The following is a 19,284-nucleotide window of genomic DNA, read 5'->3' as shown; positions in this document are numbered from 1 at the left end:
GTTGCCATGAGTCAGAGCCGACTGGATAACAACTAACAACAACAAAAAGGTGAAACTAAAACTCTAGGCAACAACAACAAGGTTATTGAAGAAGTAGTGCTCAATGGACTCTAAAGTAGTCGTTCTAGTTATACAGGAAAATAAATAGAAAATTTGTTAGGAAAGTTTTAAGGTGAATATGAATCTAAAAATTACAGGGTAATTGCAAAATAACAGAAACAAAATCATAGAGTGGATCAACAAAAGGAATAAATGGGGTGTAGAAATTTATAAATTTAAGATAATATAAAAAAGAGGGAAAAAAAGAAAGGAAAAGATAGTGAAAACACAAAATTACATGGTAAAAATAAGTCCAGAAATATTAGTAAACACAATAAAAGTAAATAGATATAAATAGATTGAACTCACCTAATACATGACAGGGGTCATCAGATTAGATAACAAAATAAAAGCCAGCTGTATGGATCTTACATGAATCACTTTTAAAAATAAAAGCTACATTGAAAGATCAGAGCAGAAAAACACTAGCTGAAAGAAAGCTGGCGTAGCGATATTAGTATTATTTATTTTAGGTAAAAACTGTTTTAAGGGGAAAAAGTATTAAAAAGAATGAAGGGAATACTATGTAATAACAAAAGGAACATCTCACAACGAACATAAAAATCATGAATATGTATGCATAAAAATTATAGAACAACAAATATCTATTTATGTACACCCAAAACCAAACTAAAGCCATTGCTGTGGAGTCTATTCTTACTCATAAAGACCCTACAGGACAGAGCAGAACTTCCCCACAGGAAGTTCTGGGGAGTGACTGGTGGATTCAAACTGCCAACCTTTTGTTTAGCAGCTGAGCTCTTAACCACTCTGCCACCAGGGCTCCGTGTATATATATATACACATATACATATATATATATAAAAGGAAATTTAAATACTTATATCAGTAATTGATAGATAAATGAGTAAGATTATAGAAAATATGAGCAACAGAAGAGAACAATTTGATTTCAAATAAATATAAATAATGTATATAAACCAAACCTGTTGATGTTGAGTCCATTTCGACTCAAAAATGACGCTGTAGGACAGAGTAGAACAGCCCCATAGTGTTAAAATTATACATATAAATATTATAAATTTGGAACTGCCGATATTTTGGTTTGGGAGACCCTGGTGGTATGGTGGTTAAGAGCTACCGCTCCTAGCCGAAAGGTCGGCGGTTTGAATGCACCAGGTGCTCCCTGGAAACCCGATGGGGCAGTTCTACTCTGTCCTGTGGGGTCGCTATGAGTAGGAATCCACTTGACTGCAATGGGTTTGGTTTTTTTTTTTTAATGTTTTGGTTAGCAGGAAAGCTCTTAATGACTTCACCTAAAGGGGTCCTATATATATATATACATATATATATATGCATATATAACACAGGAAATTTAAATGTTTCTATCAGTAACTGATAGATAAATTAGTAAGATTATAGAAAATGTGAGCAATACAAGAAAACAACTTGATTTTGAATGAATATTGATAAATCATATATATAAATATTTTAATTTGGGGTAAATATTTATATGAATTATGTATATGTATATCCATCCATATATCCTGCACCTCACAAATAGAGAATATACACACTATCCAAATACCCAGGAACATTTTCAAAACTTGACAGTATTCTAGATCACAAAGGAAGTCTTATCACTTGCAATGAGTCAGAATTACACGGACCGTAATTTCTAATCACAATGCAGTTAAATTAGGAATCGTTAGTAAAAAGATGATGAAAAAATAAATACACAAGCAAACAAAAACTGTACTCCTAACTAATGAATGAATAAAAGCTGAGATTACAATGGATTTATAGCCATAAAATCAGGAGACTGCAAATTCTATGGGAAACAGCTAGAACATTAAAGGTATATTTTTGCTTCAACTTTAATAACAGGAAATTCACATAAATGAATATTGTGGTAAGCAGTGCTGTATACCATATAGTTCCAGTTCTTCTTTTGGCCATAAGTAGGAGATTTGTCTTCTTAATGGTTCCAGAGACTCAATGTCATAAGTATGTCGATTTCCTACAAATTAATACATAAATTAAATTTAATTACTTTTAAAATGCCCACAAGATTTTTCATAGAATCTTACAGTCTGATTCCAAAATTCAGATGGAAGAGTAAAGGACCTCGTGGTTGTAAATATTTTGAAAAAAGAAGACTCAGTAGGGAGGATAGGTGCTACCAGATAGCAATACTTATCATAAGACTCCAGAAATAAAAGATGCAAAATTAATTCAGGGACATAAATAAACAAATGGAAAAAAATACAGCCTAGAAACAGCCTATTGGCAAAACATTAGATGTTTTAGAAGAAAATACAGGAGAATTACATTATGACATCAGATAGGGAAAGATTTCTGAAATAAGACCTCAAAAGACCAAATACAAAACAACATGACAAGCTGAGATGGATAACTGCAAAAGAAAGGAAAAAGCATTATGGGAAACCTTCAGTGGTTCTTTTTTCCTGCTTTTGCATCATTTCAGAATAAGTTGCAGATATGCCCTTTATTGCTAAATATCTCAGCGAATATTTCTCTGAATATAGACATTCACTTAAATAACTGCACTATTAAAATCAAGAAATTTAATATCAATAAAATGCTATTAAGTTGTTGTTAGGTGCCGTCGAGTCGGTTTCGACTCATAGCAACCCTGTGTACAACAGAATGAAACACAGCTTGGTCCCGCATAATTCTCACAATCTAGCCTCCCACCCCCACAGAAACAGCTTTCTGCTGTTTCAGTTACCTTGGTCAACCAGTGGTTCCAAGATGTTAAATCAAATGCTGGCCCTTTCCTTTACTCACATAACTTTTATTACAGTATATTGTTATAATTGTTCTATTTTATTATTAGTTATTGTTGTTAATCTCTTACTGTGTCTAATTTATAAATTAAACTTTATTATAGGTATGTGTGTATAGAGCAAGTCATACTATATATAGGGTTTGGTACTATCTGCAGCTTCGGGTATCCACGGGAGGTCTTGGAACATATTCCCCGAGGCTAAAGGGGGACTACTGTATTTAACCTATGTAGTTTATTCAAATTCATCAATTCTCCCCAAACTAGCCTTTATAGAATTGTTTATTGTTCCAGGATCCAATCCCTCAAATGATCAAACCCTGTATCCACATTGTTGTTTGTCCTTCCCATTTCTTGAAACTTTCCAGCACAGACATCTGAGCGCTGAATCCCTGCCCTTCTCTGAGCCTCTTCCTGTCTGTCCACACTATGCAATAGAACAGTATCAAAGGGACAGATTGCCACCATCCATCCTATTTCCAACTTACGTTTCCACAGTTAGATTTCTACAAACTGTCTTGCTACAAGCTGAATTATTTTAGATTTTCCCTTTTAAAGCTACATTTGGTTTCTGTTGGCCTAATTACCTAATAAGCCAGATCTTTTAAAGTTAGGTCTTCAACCTTGCTACTAAACTTGTTGGTTGGTTGTTCTGTCTCCAGTTTTTTGGTAGCATCTGGGACCTTTCAGACACTGTTTTCCACTTACTAAAAAAATTGCTTACAAATACCATCAAAGTCTGAAAACAGAGGCTTAAGCTGGTTATGAAGCAGGAAAACTGCAACAGTAGTAAACTCTCTCTTATGCCACTATTGTCCTCTATTCGGCCATTCTTTAATTACCAAAACCATTGATTAGTCTTCCAGCTTTTGTATTCTTCTTTGGTCAAGGCAACTGAAGCTTTAATAAAGTATTCTCTGCATATCTTCCTTTCTGAAAACAAACAAAAAAGTATTCCTATAACACTTGTTTACGCGCTTACATGTGAACAGAAAAACAAACACATATCTGTAATCTTGAGGACAAGGTCCTTCTGTGGCATGATTGTAATCATTGCCTCTGTGAAGGCTCTAGGACCAGGTGTTGCAGTCGAAGCACAGATCACCCATTTAGGATATAATTATTATTATTTTCTAAAAATTACTTATGTGCCCAAAATCAGACAATCACTGAAAGTTTGTCTTAAATAAACTTCCAGCAACCTTTTTATAGGCTGACTTATAACTTCTAGGAATTGACAATTTGCCAAAGAGAATGCAGCACTGTTTTCAGTGCCCTGCCCTTTTCACTGTCATTAAATTCCAGTAATCATGTCGTTGCAGCTTCACCAGTCCTCTGAAGAACTAAAGGATCATAAATTCAAAAAATAAAGCCAAACCTGTTGAGTTGAGTTGATTCTGACTCATGGCAATCCCATGTGTTACAGAGTAGATCTGCTCCACAGGGTTTTCTTGGCTGTGACCTTTCAGAAGTAAATCACCAGACTTTTCTCTTGTGGAGCTGCTGGGGGAGTTCAAACCACCAACCTTTCAGTCAGCAGTCCAATGCAAACTGTTTGCCTCACTCAAGGACCTTAAAAGATCATAGAGTCTATCATAGAAGTCATCCTGTCATGTCCCACAGACTTCCAAATGATTTCTGGCTTTCATCTGTGTCATGGATTAAATTGTGTCCCCCCAAAATATCTGTCAACTTGGCTAGTCCATGATTCACTGTATTGTGTGATTATCTACCATTTTGTCATCTGATGTGATTTTCCTATGTGTTGTAAATCCTACCTCTATGATATTAATGAGGTGGGATTAGCAGCATTTATGTTAAATAGGCAGGACTCAATCTATACGATTAGGATGTGTCTTAAGCCAATCTCTTTTGAGATATAAAAGAGCTGAATGAGCAGAGAGACATTGGGACCTTATACCATCAAGAAACAAGAGCCAAGATAATAGCATGTCCTTTGGCCTGTGGTCCCTGTGCTGAGAAACTCCTAGACTCCAGGGGAAGATTGATGACAAGGACCTTCCCTCAGAGCCAATAGAGAGAGGAAGCTTTCCCCTGGAGCTGGCACCCTGAATTTGGACTTGTAGGCTCCTGAACTGTGAGAGAGTAATTTTCTCTTTATTAAAGCCATCCACTTGCTATGTTTCTGTTATAGCAGCACTAGATGAACAAGATAGTCTGTGACACTTTGGTGTGACACTTTGGTTTGAATGCAATTTTTTCAAGCAAGTTTCACTGAAACTCTGTAAATTATCTAAAGAAAAAACAATTCTTTCAAATTAAGGGGGAAAAAAATCTCTACCAAATTAACTTTTATGAAGAGAGAAACATTTGAAGAAATCGAGAACATAGAACATTTCAAATGCAAATTCTTTCAAACACTCTAGGGTAGACGCTCCAGGTTTTTAAAGGTAGTAAAAATTACCAATTTTTTCAAGCAATATTCAAATCATACTAGATTCATTTTTTCACCTAAAGTTAACACATTTTGAAAAAAATTAAAAATGCTTTTAAATGTGACTTTATTCTTCAAGGCTTAAGTACTTAGACATTTATTTTCAAGGAGAGCAAACCTTGTTCAAAAATGTCAATTTGTTTTGCATTTAAAAAATTCAGATTTTAAGAAAAGTTTCTGAATTTTTAAAAATTTTGTTGTAAAATTTTAGAATACTTCTGAAACCAGTGTGAAATCTGTTCAGGTTAAGTATAGGCTATGACATTGTTTCTTTTGAGTACTCCCAAGAATGGGATTAGCATTTGGAAAATCCAAATGGCTAGAAAGGCAAAACAGAGTAGCAGTGATTTATGCTGTTTTTGTCATCTGCTCAGTAATAAGCATTGAATGAATAGCCATTGTACTGTCATCAATGTTGTACCAGCACTGGCAACTTTGTTGATCTTGGAAATTTACTGTTTTCTAATCTGTGCTTGGTGACCTTTAAATTTCCTGCAATGTTTGTTGATGAATCAGGCTGTGTTCAAAGCATTCCTGGCTATTGAGCTTCCATTAACCAATAATTTTTATTGATAAACCCCTAAGGCCAGAGCAGGGTACTCTACTAGGTGCTGCATAAAGACCTGAAAAGAGATACTACTGTTTAGGAGCTTGAATTCTGAAGCCAGATTACCTACCTTTGAATTCTTGCTCTGCCCTTTATTAGCTGAGTAATTTTGGGCAAATTGTTTCACCTTTCTGTACCTCAGTTTCATCTTTATCAAATGAGAGTCCATAGAATATATAATAGTTCCATGGAGTGTATATAAAAAATCCTACTTCAAAGTGTTATTTGACGATTAAATGAGTTAACATGTGGAAAGAGTTTAGAACAGATCCTGGCATTTAATAAGCAACAGCTACTTTTAAGATAAACTGTAGAAAGTTCCTTTTTTAATGGGAGTGGTAGATATGTGGGGAAAAAAAAAGATATGTGAGCTATGTATAAAAACAAAACAAGCCGACAACTGAGGAAAAAATATTACCTAGAATTAGAGCTGGGTACTACACCCTAGTTCTGTTGTGAATTTTGCTACATCCCATATCCCTTCTGATAAAGAAGTGTCTCAGTACTTGTCCGAATACCTCCTAGCTTGATGAGGTGCACAGAATGAAATAACATATGCTTCCTACAGTAAGCCTTCCCAGAGTCTTCTGTTCAACATTAATTGCTCTTTCTTATGCATTCCTTATGCTGTTGGTTTTGTTTTCTGTTTTTTTTCAGTAACATTTTATTGTATCCATAACTGTGCCCCCATGTACGTTATTATATATATGAATATAGGTGTATACAGTCATATAGACTCATATACATACGCTAGCCCTGGTGGCACAGCAGTTAGAGTACTCAGCTGCTAACCAAAATGTTAGGGGTTCAAACCCACCAGCAGCTCCACAGGAGAGAGATGTGGCAGCCTGCTCCCATAAAGATTTACAGCCTTGGAAACCCTATAGGGCAGTTCTATAGGGTCCTATAGGGTCACGATGGGTCAGAATCAACTCGATGGCAATGGGTTTGGTTTGTTTGATTTAGAGACATCTTCGCTTACATACGTACATACATAGATATCCACACATATATTTTTTAGTTGTTTTTGCTGTTATTTCAAAATTATTTATGCCATAGTAATTACCAACAGGTCATTTTTGCTTTTTTACTTTTTAGTGACATCTTTACTTTCGTCAGACTGTGTACACTTCACCCTCATTCGGTGTTACCTTTTCCATTACCAAAAATAACGAGTGTCTACTATCTAGAGAGTGAGTCTCCCTTTCCCTCCCCCGACAATCCCTAGTAACCACTAATGAACATTAGTTTCTGTATATTTACTTGTTGGTGTCATTTCACAAAAGTGAGGACATATAATATTTTTGAGTGTGTGTGATTGACTTATTTCACTCAACATAATGTCCTCCAGGTTCATCCAGGTTCCAAGATGTTCTGGGAATTCATTTTTCTTTATTGCTGAGTAGTATTCCATTGTATGTATGTATCACATTTTACTTATCCATTCCTCCACTGATGGGCACTTAGGTTGTTTCCATCTTTTTGCTGTTGTGCATAGTGCTGTGATGAATATAGGTGTGCATATGGTTGGTTTGTATCTTTGTTATCATGCTTATCATTATAACTCTTATACTGTAGTTTTGTTTATGTACTTCTTCCTCCAACTAGATAAGGTCTTGGTGGCAGAGACATTGCCTTACTTTTTTAAAAATCATTTTGCACTGTGACTAGAGCATAATAGATATGTTATGAGTGTTTATTAAAAAGGGCTCTGACAGGTATAGCTTGCCAAATAAACAGAAAATTATTGTCATTACTATTATTGTTATTATAACTACTACTATATATGGCTCTATAGGGTATGATTACTGTAGTTGTTGGCATGATTCCGAGTAGTAGAGTTGAGTGGGGTTAAACTGGGGTAACCACATGGGAATTGTTTGCATAAATTCCGGCTTCATGTATTTTTGTTCCCTCTCATTAAATTCAGCACATCAGATGCTGAAGTATTTTTCTAGTCTTTAATTGGATCAGACATGAGATAATCAATTATTATGGGGTCTGCAAAAAGCCTTCTAATCCTCCCATGTTGTTACTGTATGACAAATGAGGCTTATGGAAGTAACTAATTAGGCTCTTATCTAAGTTCCAGCTAGAACCTGGGAGTTTATTTATTCATTAAAAAAAAATTTTTTTTTCAGTGTTTGTTTTTCACTGTGTGCTGGACACTGTGGTAGGCATTGTACATAGGCAGTGGAGCCCAACAGAGCTCCAAGGTCTATGTTGCTGTTGCGGGCTGTCGAGCCAATTGGACAGAATAGAAATGACCCATAGGGTGTCATCTTTATGGGAGCAGATCAGCAGGTCTTTTCTCTTGAGGAGCTGCTGGTGGGTTTGAACCACGGACTACTTGGTTAGCAGCCAAGCACTTAACCACTGCACCGCCAGGGAGCCACCAGGGCTCCTTCAAAGGCCTACTTAAAACAAACAAACAAACAAACTGGTTGTTATCAATTCGATTCCAACTCATAGTGACCCTATAGGACAGAGTACAACTGCCCCATGGAGTTTCCAAGGAGTGCCTGGAGGATTCCAACTGCTGACTTTTAGTTAGCAGCCATAGCTCTTAACCACTATGCAACCAGAGTTTCCTCAAACATCTATAGTATATAGATAAACAGTAGTTTTCATGAAGAGGCAAAATAACTAGTCAAACTCTTTGATCTTAGTTTAACACATTAGGTAATTTTCCTCTTCTTATAACAATTGGATCTATCAACTTGAGTGAATCTATCACTTATGTTGGGGCATAGGTTGCATTTGTTGGAAATTTACATTTAAAACACTTGGGGCTTAGTTGTAAAAGGAATTTTCCTCTAAGACCAAGGAGTAAGAAGAAGAATGCTTGAACCACTAGAAACTATGGTGAGAAATGCAGTCATTTTTATGACTGACCTTGGGCAAGTGACCTAACATTAGTTAGCTCATCTATAAAACTGGGATCCATAAACTAAACCCACTGCCGTCTATTTGATTCCAACTCACAGCAACCCACTAGGACAGAGTAGAGCTGCCCCATAGGTTACCAAGGCTGTAATCTTTTACAAAAGCAGACTGACACATCTTTCTCCTATGGAGCAGCTGGTTGGTTGGAAGCGCTGACCTTTCTGTTAGCAGCTGAGCACTTAACCATTGCACCACTAGGGTTCCTTAAAACTGGAATAGTAACAGGATATATCACCACCTCTCTGCCAGTTTATTGTACTGTGGCAGCTTTATGTGTTGCAATGATGCCACTGGTGTTTCAAATACCAGCAGGGTCACTCATGGTAGTAGAAGGACTTCAGTGAAACTTCCACAATAGAAAGAAAGGCCTGGTGATATATTTCCAAAAATCAGCCAGTGGATATCCTATGGATCACAACAGAATATTATCTAATGTGATGGAAGATGATGCTCGTACGTTGGAAGGCACCCAAAATACATAGTGGCTGCAATAATGGGCCATACCAACAATAGACAGGACGGTGTAAGACCAGACAACATATCATTGCGTTGTACATGGGGTCACCATGAGTTGCAACCAACTAAATGGAAACTAACAACAACAGTATATACTAGATATTCTTGGGGAATTAGATTTATATGTTCAAGAAACTATGCTGGTTTTGCATACTGTTGCTAAATAAATTTGATGCCTGTAGATTCTATTAGAGATACTTTATGTGAGAAATACAAATTAAAATAAGTTCATATTCCTCCTTAAAATTTACTAAAGAGTCCATAAGTTCTAAAGTGTAAGGAATCGGGAGTACTGGTGAAAGATACATTTCTTTATCTGGTTTTGAATGTGTGATCTATGAATGTTTTTCATCACAGGTTATGGTATTTCAAACGCATCTTTAAAGCATAAAGTTTTTAATGAGACATACACTTTCCTTTTTCATATCTTCACTTTAAACCTCTAAAATCGCCTTATGTATGTCTTTTAAAATGCATTAATATGTATTTTAAAATTGAGCAAATGTGCATGAGGTTTCTCTCAAAACACTAAAGCTTACAAATTTGCATCAAAATAAAAAATCAAGACTGCTTAATTATAACCCTGACACCATCAACCTCTAATTATTTGTGTTAAAGAAACTGACATCCTGGGGATACCAGCTTAAAATCAGTGTGCTCTCTGAGGGTCTTGGTGTGTATGCATAGGTAATTCAACCGGGAAAAAAAGAGGTGGTTTAAGAGAAATGAAAAAAAGATTAAAAAATTCTGTAGCCATAAATCATTTCACACTTTTAAAATAGCTAGGAAGAGGGCAAATATGTCTTATTAGAAGACAATGCAGAATAGAAATTTAAAACAATGTTTCATCTTTTTGCTATGTCTAAATTTCAATGAATGCGTTCTTTCTAAGCAACCAAGATTTTACAATAATTGTTATTTAGAAGACACAGTGCTAAAGCTTGACTACTGGTTGCTTGGACGTATTCTATAGACCGTATTGGGAAAATGGGGGAGGAGCGGGCTGTTCATTTCTCTCAGAGTCTATAAATTTTACAGTAAAATGACCATTTTTCTGTACATCTTAATTCTTGCTGTCTTCACTACTATGTGCCTATTTCCAATTTCTTTTGCTAATGTGGAACCCAGCAGCTCTTTGTTCTCATTGTGTCTGTCCTCTCCCTTTCTTTGTGTTGCAGAGATACTGCTACCAACATCTGCCACTGAGCATGCGGGAAAAATCCTTCAATAGATTCTTTACTTAGGACCTTCAGTACTAATATTCCACTTCTCCAGGTTTTAGTAATAACCAGAATATCGAGAAGATGGACCAAAACTTGGAAAGGTGATGGGTGATACAGGTGGTTAGGTGGTGGGCTAGCAAGCTGCAATGCCAGGTAGGGAGAGTTCAGGGTAATCATCACAGGTATTTATCTGATTTATGGAAGCTCTTACCAAACAAGTTAAATGCAAAATACACACCCTGCACACAGATACTAGAGATACTGATTGACAACTAAAGAAGGCACTGTATTTTTGAGCAGGAAGACATATAGAGCCCTTTGTAACACCAACAGATACAATGTGCTAGGTGCTCCAGAGCCATGAAATACATAGACAAAAAGATTGGGTATGTAAATTCCCTGAGCAGGGAACTTTCTCATTTGGGGATGAGAACCAGTTGTGTGGACTTTTCTCATAAAATCTCAGGGTCTTTTCTGAGTGTGTTAAGCACTCAAAATGTTAAGTCAATATTAATTGAATGAAGCTTGATTCTTCTCTTTAAAAGACTATTTTTTTTAAAAGCAGTTACCCAAAAGATATAGAAATAGCACGATTGCAGGTGAGATTAGAAAGTACTGGGGCAAAGCTCTGTTTTTTTTTTTTTTTTTTTTTAGCAAGTCTGACCTTAATAGCTTGTAAATTATTTAACAGGTGGACTATATACAATTTTACTCATGTTGCGTGCCTGTTTTGTGCACTGCTTTTATCACCAGCTCCTAGAATGTGTCTGGCACAGAGTAGGTGCTCAAAGGCTTTTTTTGTCTAATGAATATATAAATGTGCGGTGCACAGTGTGAAAAAACATGCAGTTTTAGTTTTATTGTATGGCAAACACTGGTGATAATGGAATAGTGTCAGTTTGACTATTTTTGGGTAAACTGAAGTGAAATCTTGGTTCTTTAGCAGCTGACTACTCTCCCTCTCATTCTGTCAGACTCTGCTTTCTTCTTCCTTCTCTTCAGTTTCCTTTGTCCCACCATTTTGTTTTCGTATTACCAATTAGTGGATTATTACTACAGTCATACGTCCTTTCTGCTCCTCGCGTCTATTTTTCCGTTTTTAGGATAACGCTCCCTAGCCCTTTCGTTTTCTATAGGGTTCAATGGCTAATGGCTAGTAAATAACGTCGTTAAGAGTAACAATTTATGTGGAAGGCAGCAACCACCCGGCGCGAGGTGAACTCCTCCGGGGCAGGGACCTGTAACGGCTTCTTTCAAACCCCGCCCCCGGCTCCGAAAACCCTGAGATTCGCGCCAGGCGCCCGGCTGGAGGAAATGCCCGTGGCGGGAAAGTTCACGCCAGATCCAATCAGGCACCTGGGATTAGGTGGCCTAGGTGGACCCCGCGGCGCAGGACCCCCGCCCACGCTGCCGGCCCCTGGCAAGCGCATCTTTCCAGGGGCGAGTCCCCCACCCCCGGACCCCGCCCACCCAACGCCCCGCCCCCGTTCCGCCTCGGGGCTCCTGCTAAAACCCGGAGCCGCCGAGGTGCCCAGGGGACCGGAGGGACGCACTGAGCATGTGCAGAGCAGCTTGGCGGCGGCTGGCTGGGTCGGAGGCTGGGGCCCGGTGCTGATGTGGACAGCCGACGCTGCCTCAGCTTCAGTGAGTCCAGTGCACGGGCCGGCGCGCCAGGGACGGAGCCGTAGCCTCCCCGCGCCCTGAGCAGCCAGCGCAGCGGCGCGCACCCCCGGCGGCGGCGGCGTTCCCGGGGCCCACGATGATGGCGGAGCAGGTGAAATGCGCCTCGGCGGCGGCCGGCACCGGAGCGGGCTCCGGGCCGGTGGTGAACGCCGAGCTGGAGGTGAAGAAGCTGCAGGAGCTGGTGCGCAAGCTGGAGAAGCAGAACGAGCAGCTGCGGAGCCGGGCGGCCACCGCGGCCGCCGCCCCGCACCTGCTGCTGCTTCCGCCGCCGCCGCCCGCCGCGCCGCCCCCCGCCGGGGCCTGCAGCCCGCTGGGTCCGCGGAGCCCCCCGGCTGCCACCGCCGCCTCCGGGGGCCTCGAGCTGGGGCTGGCGGTGGGCGCCGGGGGAGGCGGCGGCGGGAGCTGCGGCAGCGGCGGCTCCAGCCCCTCGTTCCCGGGCACCTACTGCCTGCCCAGCCCGGCGCCCTCCCTGCTCTGCAGCCTGGCGCAGCCCCCCGAGGCGCCCTTCGTCTACTTCAAGCCGGCGGCGAGCTTCTTCGGCGCGGGCGGCAGCGGGCCGGAGCCTGGGGGCGCGGGGACGCCGCCGGGAGGAGCCGCCGTGCCGCCCTCGCCGCCCCCGACGCTGCTGGACGAGGTGGAGCTGCTGGAGCTGGAGAGCTTAGCCGCCTGGCGGGACGAGGACGACTACACCTGGTATTGCCGAGCTCCGCTCCTTCCCCTAAGACCTCGCCTCGGAGGTCCCCGGGGACGGTGGGCCGGGCGACCCGGGTAGTGGGGCGACCACGTCTTTCGCCCGGGGACTCTCTGGTGGCGTAGCAGGTGCCCAGCCTGGGGACGAGCTGAGGCTGTTCACGGGGCGGAAACCTGTTTTCTCATAGCTCAGGCTGACCCGGCCGGGGATGAACTGGTCCCCTCCATCTGCCTTGTGGTCTGCTGTTTGGTGACCTCATTGGACCCCAGACTCCTCCTTAGTATTAACTGCAAAATCCATGCCATGTTGTTTTGTTGCTTATTCAGCTTTTTTCTAGTCCCTTTTTTGGGAGGAGGAGGGGGATGGGTAGGGATTGGCCTCTGTCTGCGACTGGTACTGCTCTTCCTTTCCAAACCAACACCGCGCAGGCTTTGCGTGCTGTTCCTCCTCCCGTGCGCATCCGAAACCGCTTAGTGATAGATCGCTCCTTAGAGATTTGTTCTTGCAGCTTGAGTTTTGCAGTCGTATGTTTTCATTCGCTGCATTTTCATTGATAGTTTCTCATGTCAGAGACTGATGTGCTTTTCCTTTTTTCAATATGCTGACTTCAGCTGGCTTTTCTATTTTCCTATCAAGTAATGGTGTAAAAAACCAGGGTCTTTCAGAGAATGGAGTGAGCTATTTGAAGATAACTCTGTTATCTAGGAACCAAGGCGCTTTCTTTAATTTTAAAATTAAACTGGAGATAGAAGAAAGGTGAGACTAGAGAAACTTTTTTTAGTTGGTTATCAGGAAATTTGAGGTTGGCTGCGTTTATTCAATTGAAATCTGGTTATCTCTTTTCATGCATGAGTCCTTTCTGGGGGAGTATCTCATTCCTTCCTCCCCCGCCCCTCACCTTGCTCATGGAATAATAGTCACTTAATGACCGACTGCTTTTGGTGGAATGCTCGTTTTCCTCAGTCAGTAGGCATGGTGGAAAACGGTCAGATAAGTAGAAGCTTCAGACAGGTTGAAAGTATTTAGGTTCATGTGGGGAAAATGAAGAATGTTCACATCTACATAGCATTGGCATGAAAAATTGCTGAACTCTCTTATCTGTTTATTTTAGGACCTTTTATTTAGGACCCTTTCTATTTTTCTAAGATGAGTTTTCCTCACCTTTTTTATATCCTTGTTGTTCATAAATGCAACAGAGAACGGGAGATGGAGAACCCTAAGAGTTTCCTGTTGGGAACCAGCGTTCCTTTTCCCTTACATTCTTTTATGGGAGAACTCCAACTGTAGAGTGCATTCACTAATTGGTTTGAGTCCAAGAATCAGAATACGTGGAGCTCCGATAAACTTTTCAGAGGCACATTTACCATCTTCCTTGGTACTTCACGTTTTGACAGCCTGAAGGAAGCTCAAGTTGTGAAAGTCGAACAGGTCACCACTCTGGAACTTTAAGCCGTTCTTCAGAAGCTACACCTTTAGCTTGGTAAAGGCCAGGCTGTGTTGTAATCTCAAGCTCAGGCCTGAATATGTATGGAAAATACTCCCCTGCTGTTTCTTAGATTATCCCTAATAACTGTAAACCCTTATGCCACGTTCAGATTATTTTAGATTGATTTAATTCCTACTTGGACTTCACCTAAGACAACTACTTAAATTGTGGAAAGAAACTTGTTTTGATTTTTGATGAGGCAAATAGAGGACTAATCCCATACTTTAAAAATACAAGCTTTTTTCCCCTTTATTATGATACTGTTATTACTATTTTATAAGTGTGTTAGATTGGTGATAGTACATAGATAGCTAATATAATTTCAGTACTATTTTGAATAGACTTCTGCCATATTTAATATCCAACTATCACTTGTATTTTGATATCTGGGCTTTCTTTTTGTAGTTTATTTTTTGTCAACGTAACACTGAAGTGACTTTAAAGTCATTTACTTATTGGGATTAGCAAATTATTCCTTCAGATGAGTTGAAACTTTCTAAATTGTAGCAGGTTCTATTAATTTCACTCATCAGGTACGCAGGGAAGTAAATCAAATCAGTGCCTTGGTGCTTTACAAATGTTTCTATAGACAAATAACATACTATTTATAGAGTATCTTTCTCTGAGCAAACCTAGGATTAGAATTCCCGGGTGGAAAAACAGGGAGGGATCATTAGTTTTAGTGGGATACACTTAAAACATTTTTTTAAAAAAATCAATTGATTTACCAAAAGCTTTTCATCAGAACATTTTATACATTGAGATATTTCTGTATTGCAGTATTTCCCCCTTTGATGAAAAAATAATCGACAGGGTTTTACTTTTAAAGTTTAACCCACTTTGCTAATGCTTGCAAAGCATTCTGAGGTTTATTCATCCCTGTGAACTGTACATGTCCCAGTCCTGTGGTCTCACAAATAGGTGGGGTGCTTTTCATTTGAATTCCCTGCCGATGTTTGCAGGATGGCAACTTACTTTTATTTTCTGTGTTTATTAAAAAACAACTGGAGTGGATATATAGTACTTGATTATTCTTAAAATATCTAAAAATAAATGTTTTACATTTTCATTGTAAAAAAACACACAAACAAACATAGAAGTGGGTATAAAAGTCATAAGTGAAATTTCTGCCTTTTGTTCCCCAAATTTTTACCACTCTTTAGAGTCAGCTGTGTTAACACCGTAAATCCTTCAAGGCTGTCCTCTATACATGTAAAAACAGAATTATACTCGTCAGCATATCAAATTTTTCACACTTTTCTTTCATTGACCATATCTCAGCAGTGTCACTAGGGTTGGTGTCACCCAGTGTGGCAACTCATGGTGTCACCTCCCCTGCCTGTGCTAATTACCATATTCTAGCTAAAACAACAGAAAATTTGACCAAATCAGTGACTAAAAAAGCCCCGGCAGCAACGAAAACAACGTGCGTGCTTGTAGCACCTGCAGAGCGTGGACGAAACCTTGTGACTTGAAGCATCGTTGTAATTGGGCAATAATGACAGTTCTGACCTAAGTGCATTAGAAGATTCAGAAAGCAAACTGGCATAGCAATTTACCCTTGCAGGTATATTGAGAAATGTAAGCTGGGCTTGTGGAAAAAATTTTTGTTGTCATAACTACCTATAGGGATATTTTTATTAAAAAAAAAATACATTTCTGCTGAAGCACTGTACAGAAATTTTGTAGACTGTCATTTTGGTCACCTCTTCAGACAGTGTCAGCTGGTGTGGTTCGCACACCCCCAGTCTCCACCTAGTGACACCACTGACATATCTTGGACATCTTTGCTTGTCTGTGTATGTAGCTCCACCTCTGCCTGTAACAATTACGTCATTGTTAAAGTAGCAATATTTAGGATTAAGTTACTGTTAAGTGTCTCACCTACAGTTTTTCATGCATTTGTACTGTGGTTTCATCCTAATGGGTTTAACAAAATTGATATTTGGTAATTTATTTAGAATAGTACTTTCTGCTAAAATGTCATATCTTCAGGAAAGAAAGTTCACAAATATGGGTTAATCATTGAACATTTTAGAAGCTCTTTCATGTGAGTCTTTTCTAATAGAACGTTAGAATAACTGTTTCCTTTTATTAACAACCTTGGCTCAAGAATTTCATGAACAAGGAAAATAAATAGTAGAACCAATATCTGCTTGATGATAAGAAGCAGGTCATTTGTTTATGAAAAATCAATTAATTCTCTTAGGTCTTTTTTGTTTGTTTTTTTCTGAACAATTATTTAACCTATAAACAGTATCTTCTACTTGTTGAAAAGAAAACTTTCACGTAAGCAGAATGATGTGGTCTGCCTTTTATTTTGATGAAAAGCTTTAAAGCAAAACAGTTACCTATTTCTTCAAGTATTGTACTTGAAGTTAAAGTAGAAAATTAAAGTTGATGATGGTTTCAGAACCTTAATTCCTATTAAGTCTAATTATTTTGGTCCCATAATAAAACTTCACCTCCTGCTATATTGACTCCTCAGTTATCTTACTACTAGTCTCAGTTGTCTTACTACTAGTCTGGCAGTTTTAGTTCTCCGGAAGACCACAGGCTGGAAAATAAAGGGGGAAATCTGAGTGTCAGAAGCAAACGAAAAGCTCAGAAGAATGAAATCTTGATGCACACATGGGCATGGTGTGACTGGGTAATTTGCCAGTCTGCCTGGAAGGAATGTCATAAAGATCCGAATCTCTGTCTCCGTGTCACTGGACTGAGAAGCACCAGGATACCATGAAGAAGAAATCAGATTGATACGAAGTGGCAGTGGGAGCAGTAAGGTGTTAACTGCATACTAGACCTGTCTGTCCTATTTCAGCTCCTTTATTTCATAGTTGAAGGACTGAAGCTCAGAGATGAAATGACTTAGTTACTGGCAGAGCTAAGACTAAAACTCAGATTATTTACAGGTTATTATCAGAAATATTTACATCATTGATCCCTTCCTCCCCCCAAGCTAGATTGTGACCCATTTAAAAAAAAAGCAAAAACCTGTTGGTTGTCCAGTAGATTCTGACTCATAGCCATCCTATAGGATAGAGTAGAACTGCCCCATAGGGTTTCCAAGGAATGGCTGGTAGATTTGAATTGCCAGCCTTTTGGTTAGCAGCCGAACTCTTAACCATGCGCCACCAGGGCTCCAAAAAAAAAAAAAGAAATGCCAGCTGTCACAAAAGACAGCCATATAAGGAAGCATTTATTTTGATGAAGTGGCAATTAGCAGAAAATCAAGACCATGGTGGTGTAGTGGTTAAGTGCTACAGCTGCTAACCAAGAGGTCAGCAGTTCGAATCCACCAGGTGCTCCTTGGAAACTCTATGGGGCAGTTCTATTCTGTCCTATAGGGTCGCTATGAGTCGGAATCAACTCGATGGCAGTGGGTTTTTTTTTTTTTTTTTTTTTTTATGGCTAGTGCAAACAGTTAAATGCTCAACTACTAGCCAAAAGATTGGTGGTTTGAACCTACTCGGAGGCACCTCAGAAGACAGGCCTGGAGATTTGCTTACAAAAGGTCACAGCCTTGGAAACCCTATGGAGCAGTTCTACTTTGCATACATAGATAGGGTCGCTATGAATTAGAATCAACTCGATGGCAACTAATGGCAACAGCGTGTATAGGGGATTTGGCAGGGATTATTTTAAACATGCCCACCTGGAATGGACAGAAGAAACATTGTTAGTCATGCAAGGGAAAAATGGCAATATGTACAAATCAAGGAAAATTTGATGAACGAGGTGTTCATCTTCAGTGTGTAGTACCGAGCCCTGGACAGCTGGCTAAAATCCTTGCCAACTCTCCATCAAAGCTGTTGAGCACCTTGTACTGTACATATGGCGCAGCTAAATTAGAGCACCTACACGGTTTTTGCATAATTGATTTTCAGTGAAAAGACCAGGGGGTGCTTCACTTCCTGACAATGCTAATTGAAAATGTGCAATGTGTTCTAGGAGCAAATGGAGCTGGCTGAAGTTGTGCCTGTGTATTTTAATGAGTAACTTTGAAGCACTGAAATGATGCGCTGAAATAGAAGTTTAGATTTCACTTGGGGAAAGGGGAAGAGAGTTTGACGGGGGCTAGGTCAGTACTAAAATCCGGACGTCACATGTCCCTTTAGTAGTTTCTTGGTGGTAAGTTTGTTTTCCAGTGGATGCCTGGTTTGATCTGAACAGGTGCTGGTGAGTCAAACACTTAAATGGTAAAGAATGGTTGATGGTATTAGTTTCCCTTAAAACTTACAACTGAAATCTCTTAAACTTGCCTGAAAATTGCCACATAGATATTTTTGTGTGATACCATTTGCTTTTCTATTATCTGCAATAGAATGACAGTAGAACCAGGCTTTCACCTGAGAATAACTGAGGTTTTTTTCTCCCTAGACAATTGTAATGTTTTCACTTGATGTGTTCAGGGTTGTTGATAGTAGCTTTTGTATTACTTTTGATCTCCCAGAGTTACCAGATATATTAAGCCAGGGGCCCAGAATATGAAATGTGTGAAAAGAAGAGAGTCTATGAGGATTATAGTTTCTAGCCATGTGCTTTCTGAATTATTAAAGAAAATTAGACTGTAATACTTCAGATGATAGTTTTTATAATATTTGAAGAATTTTCAAGTTTTAAAGGCTTTCAGATACTCTTACCAGATTCCAATACACCATTAATAAACCTACGGAAATTGAAAGTGGCTTGTAAGTCCTTATGAGGTATTTTGTATTAATGATGGTAAAATAACTCCCCAAATCCCCCAAAATTCCACTGCCGTCAAGTCTGTTCTTACTCATAGCAACCCTCTAGGACAGAGTAGA

General features: G+C 39.5%; 1 protein-coding gene across 2 annotated transcripts in view; it reads left to right on the top strand.

The window, feature by feature from the left end:
- The first annotated feature begins 12,375 nt into the window (after positions 1–12,375).
- Positions 12,376–19,284, top strand: part of SLAIN1 (SLAIN motif family member 1) — a 69,273-nt gene continuing 62,364 nt past the window's right edge. For both annotated transcript variants that reach the window (XM_064270006.1, XM_023547275.2), the window contains exon 1: positions 12,376–12,992. In XM_064270006.1, the coding sequence (XP_064126076.1) occupies positions 12,376–12,992 (617 nt within the window). The remainder of the gene's footprint in view (positions 12,993–19,284) is intronic.

Source organism: Loxodonta africana, chromosome 17 (genome assembly GCF_030014295.1).
Source record: "Loxodonta africana isolate mLoxAfr1 chromosome 17, mLoxAfr1.hap2, whole genome shotgun sequence".
Classification (NCBI taxonomy): Eukaryota; Metazoa; Chordata; class Mammalia; order Proboscidea; family Elephantidae; genus Loxodonta; species Loxodonta africana.
This window is presented reverse-complemented; position numbering and strand designations above follow the sequence as displayed.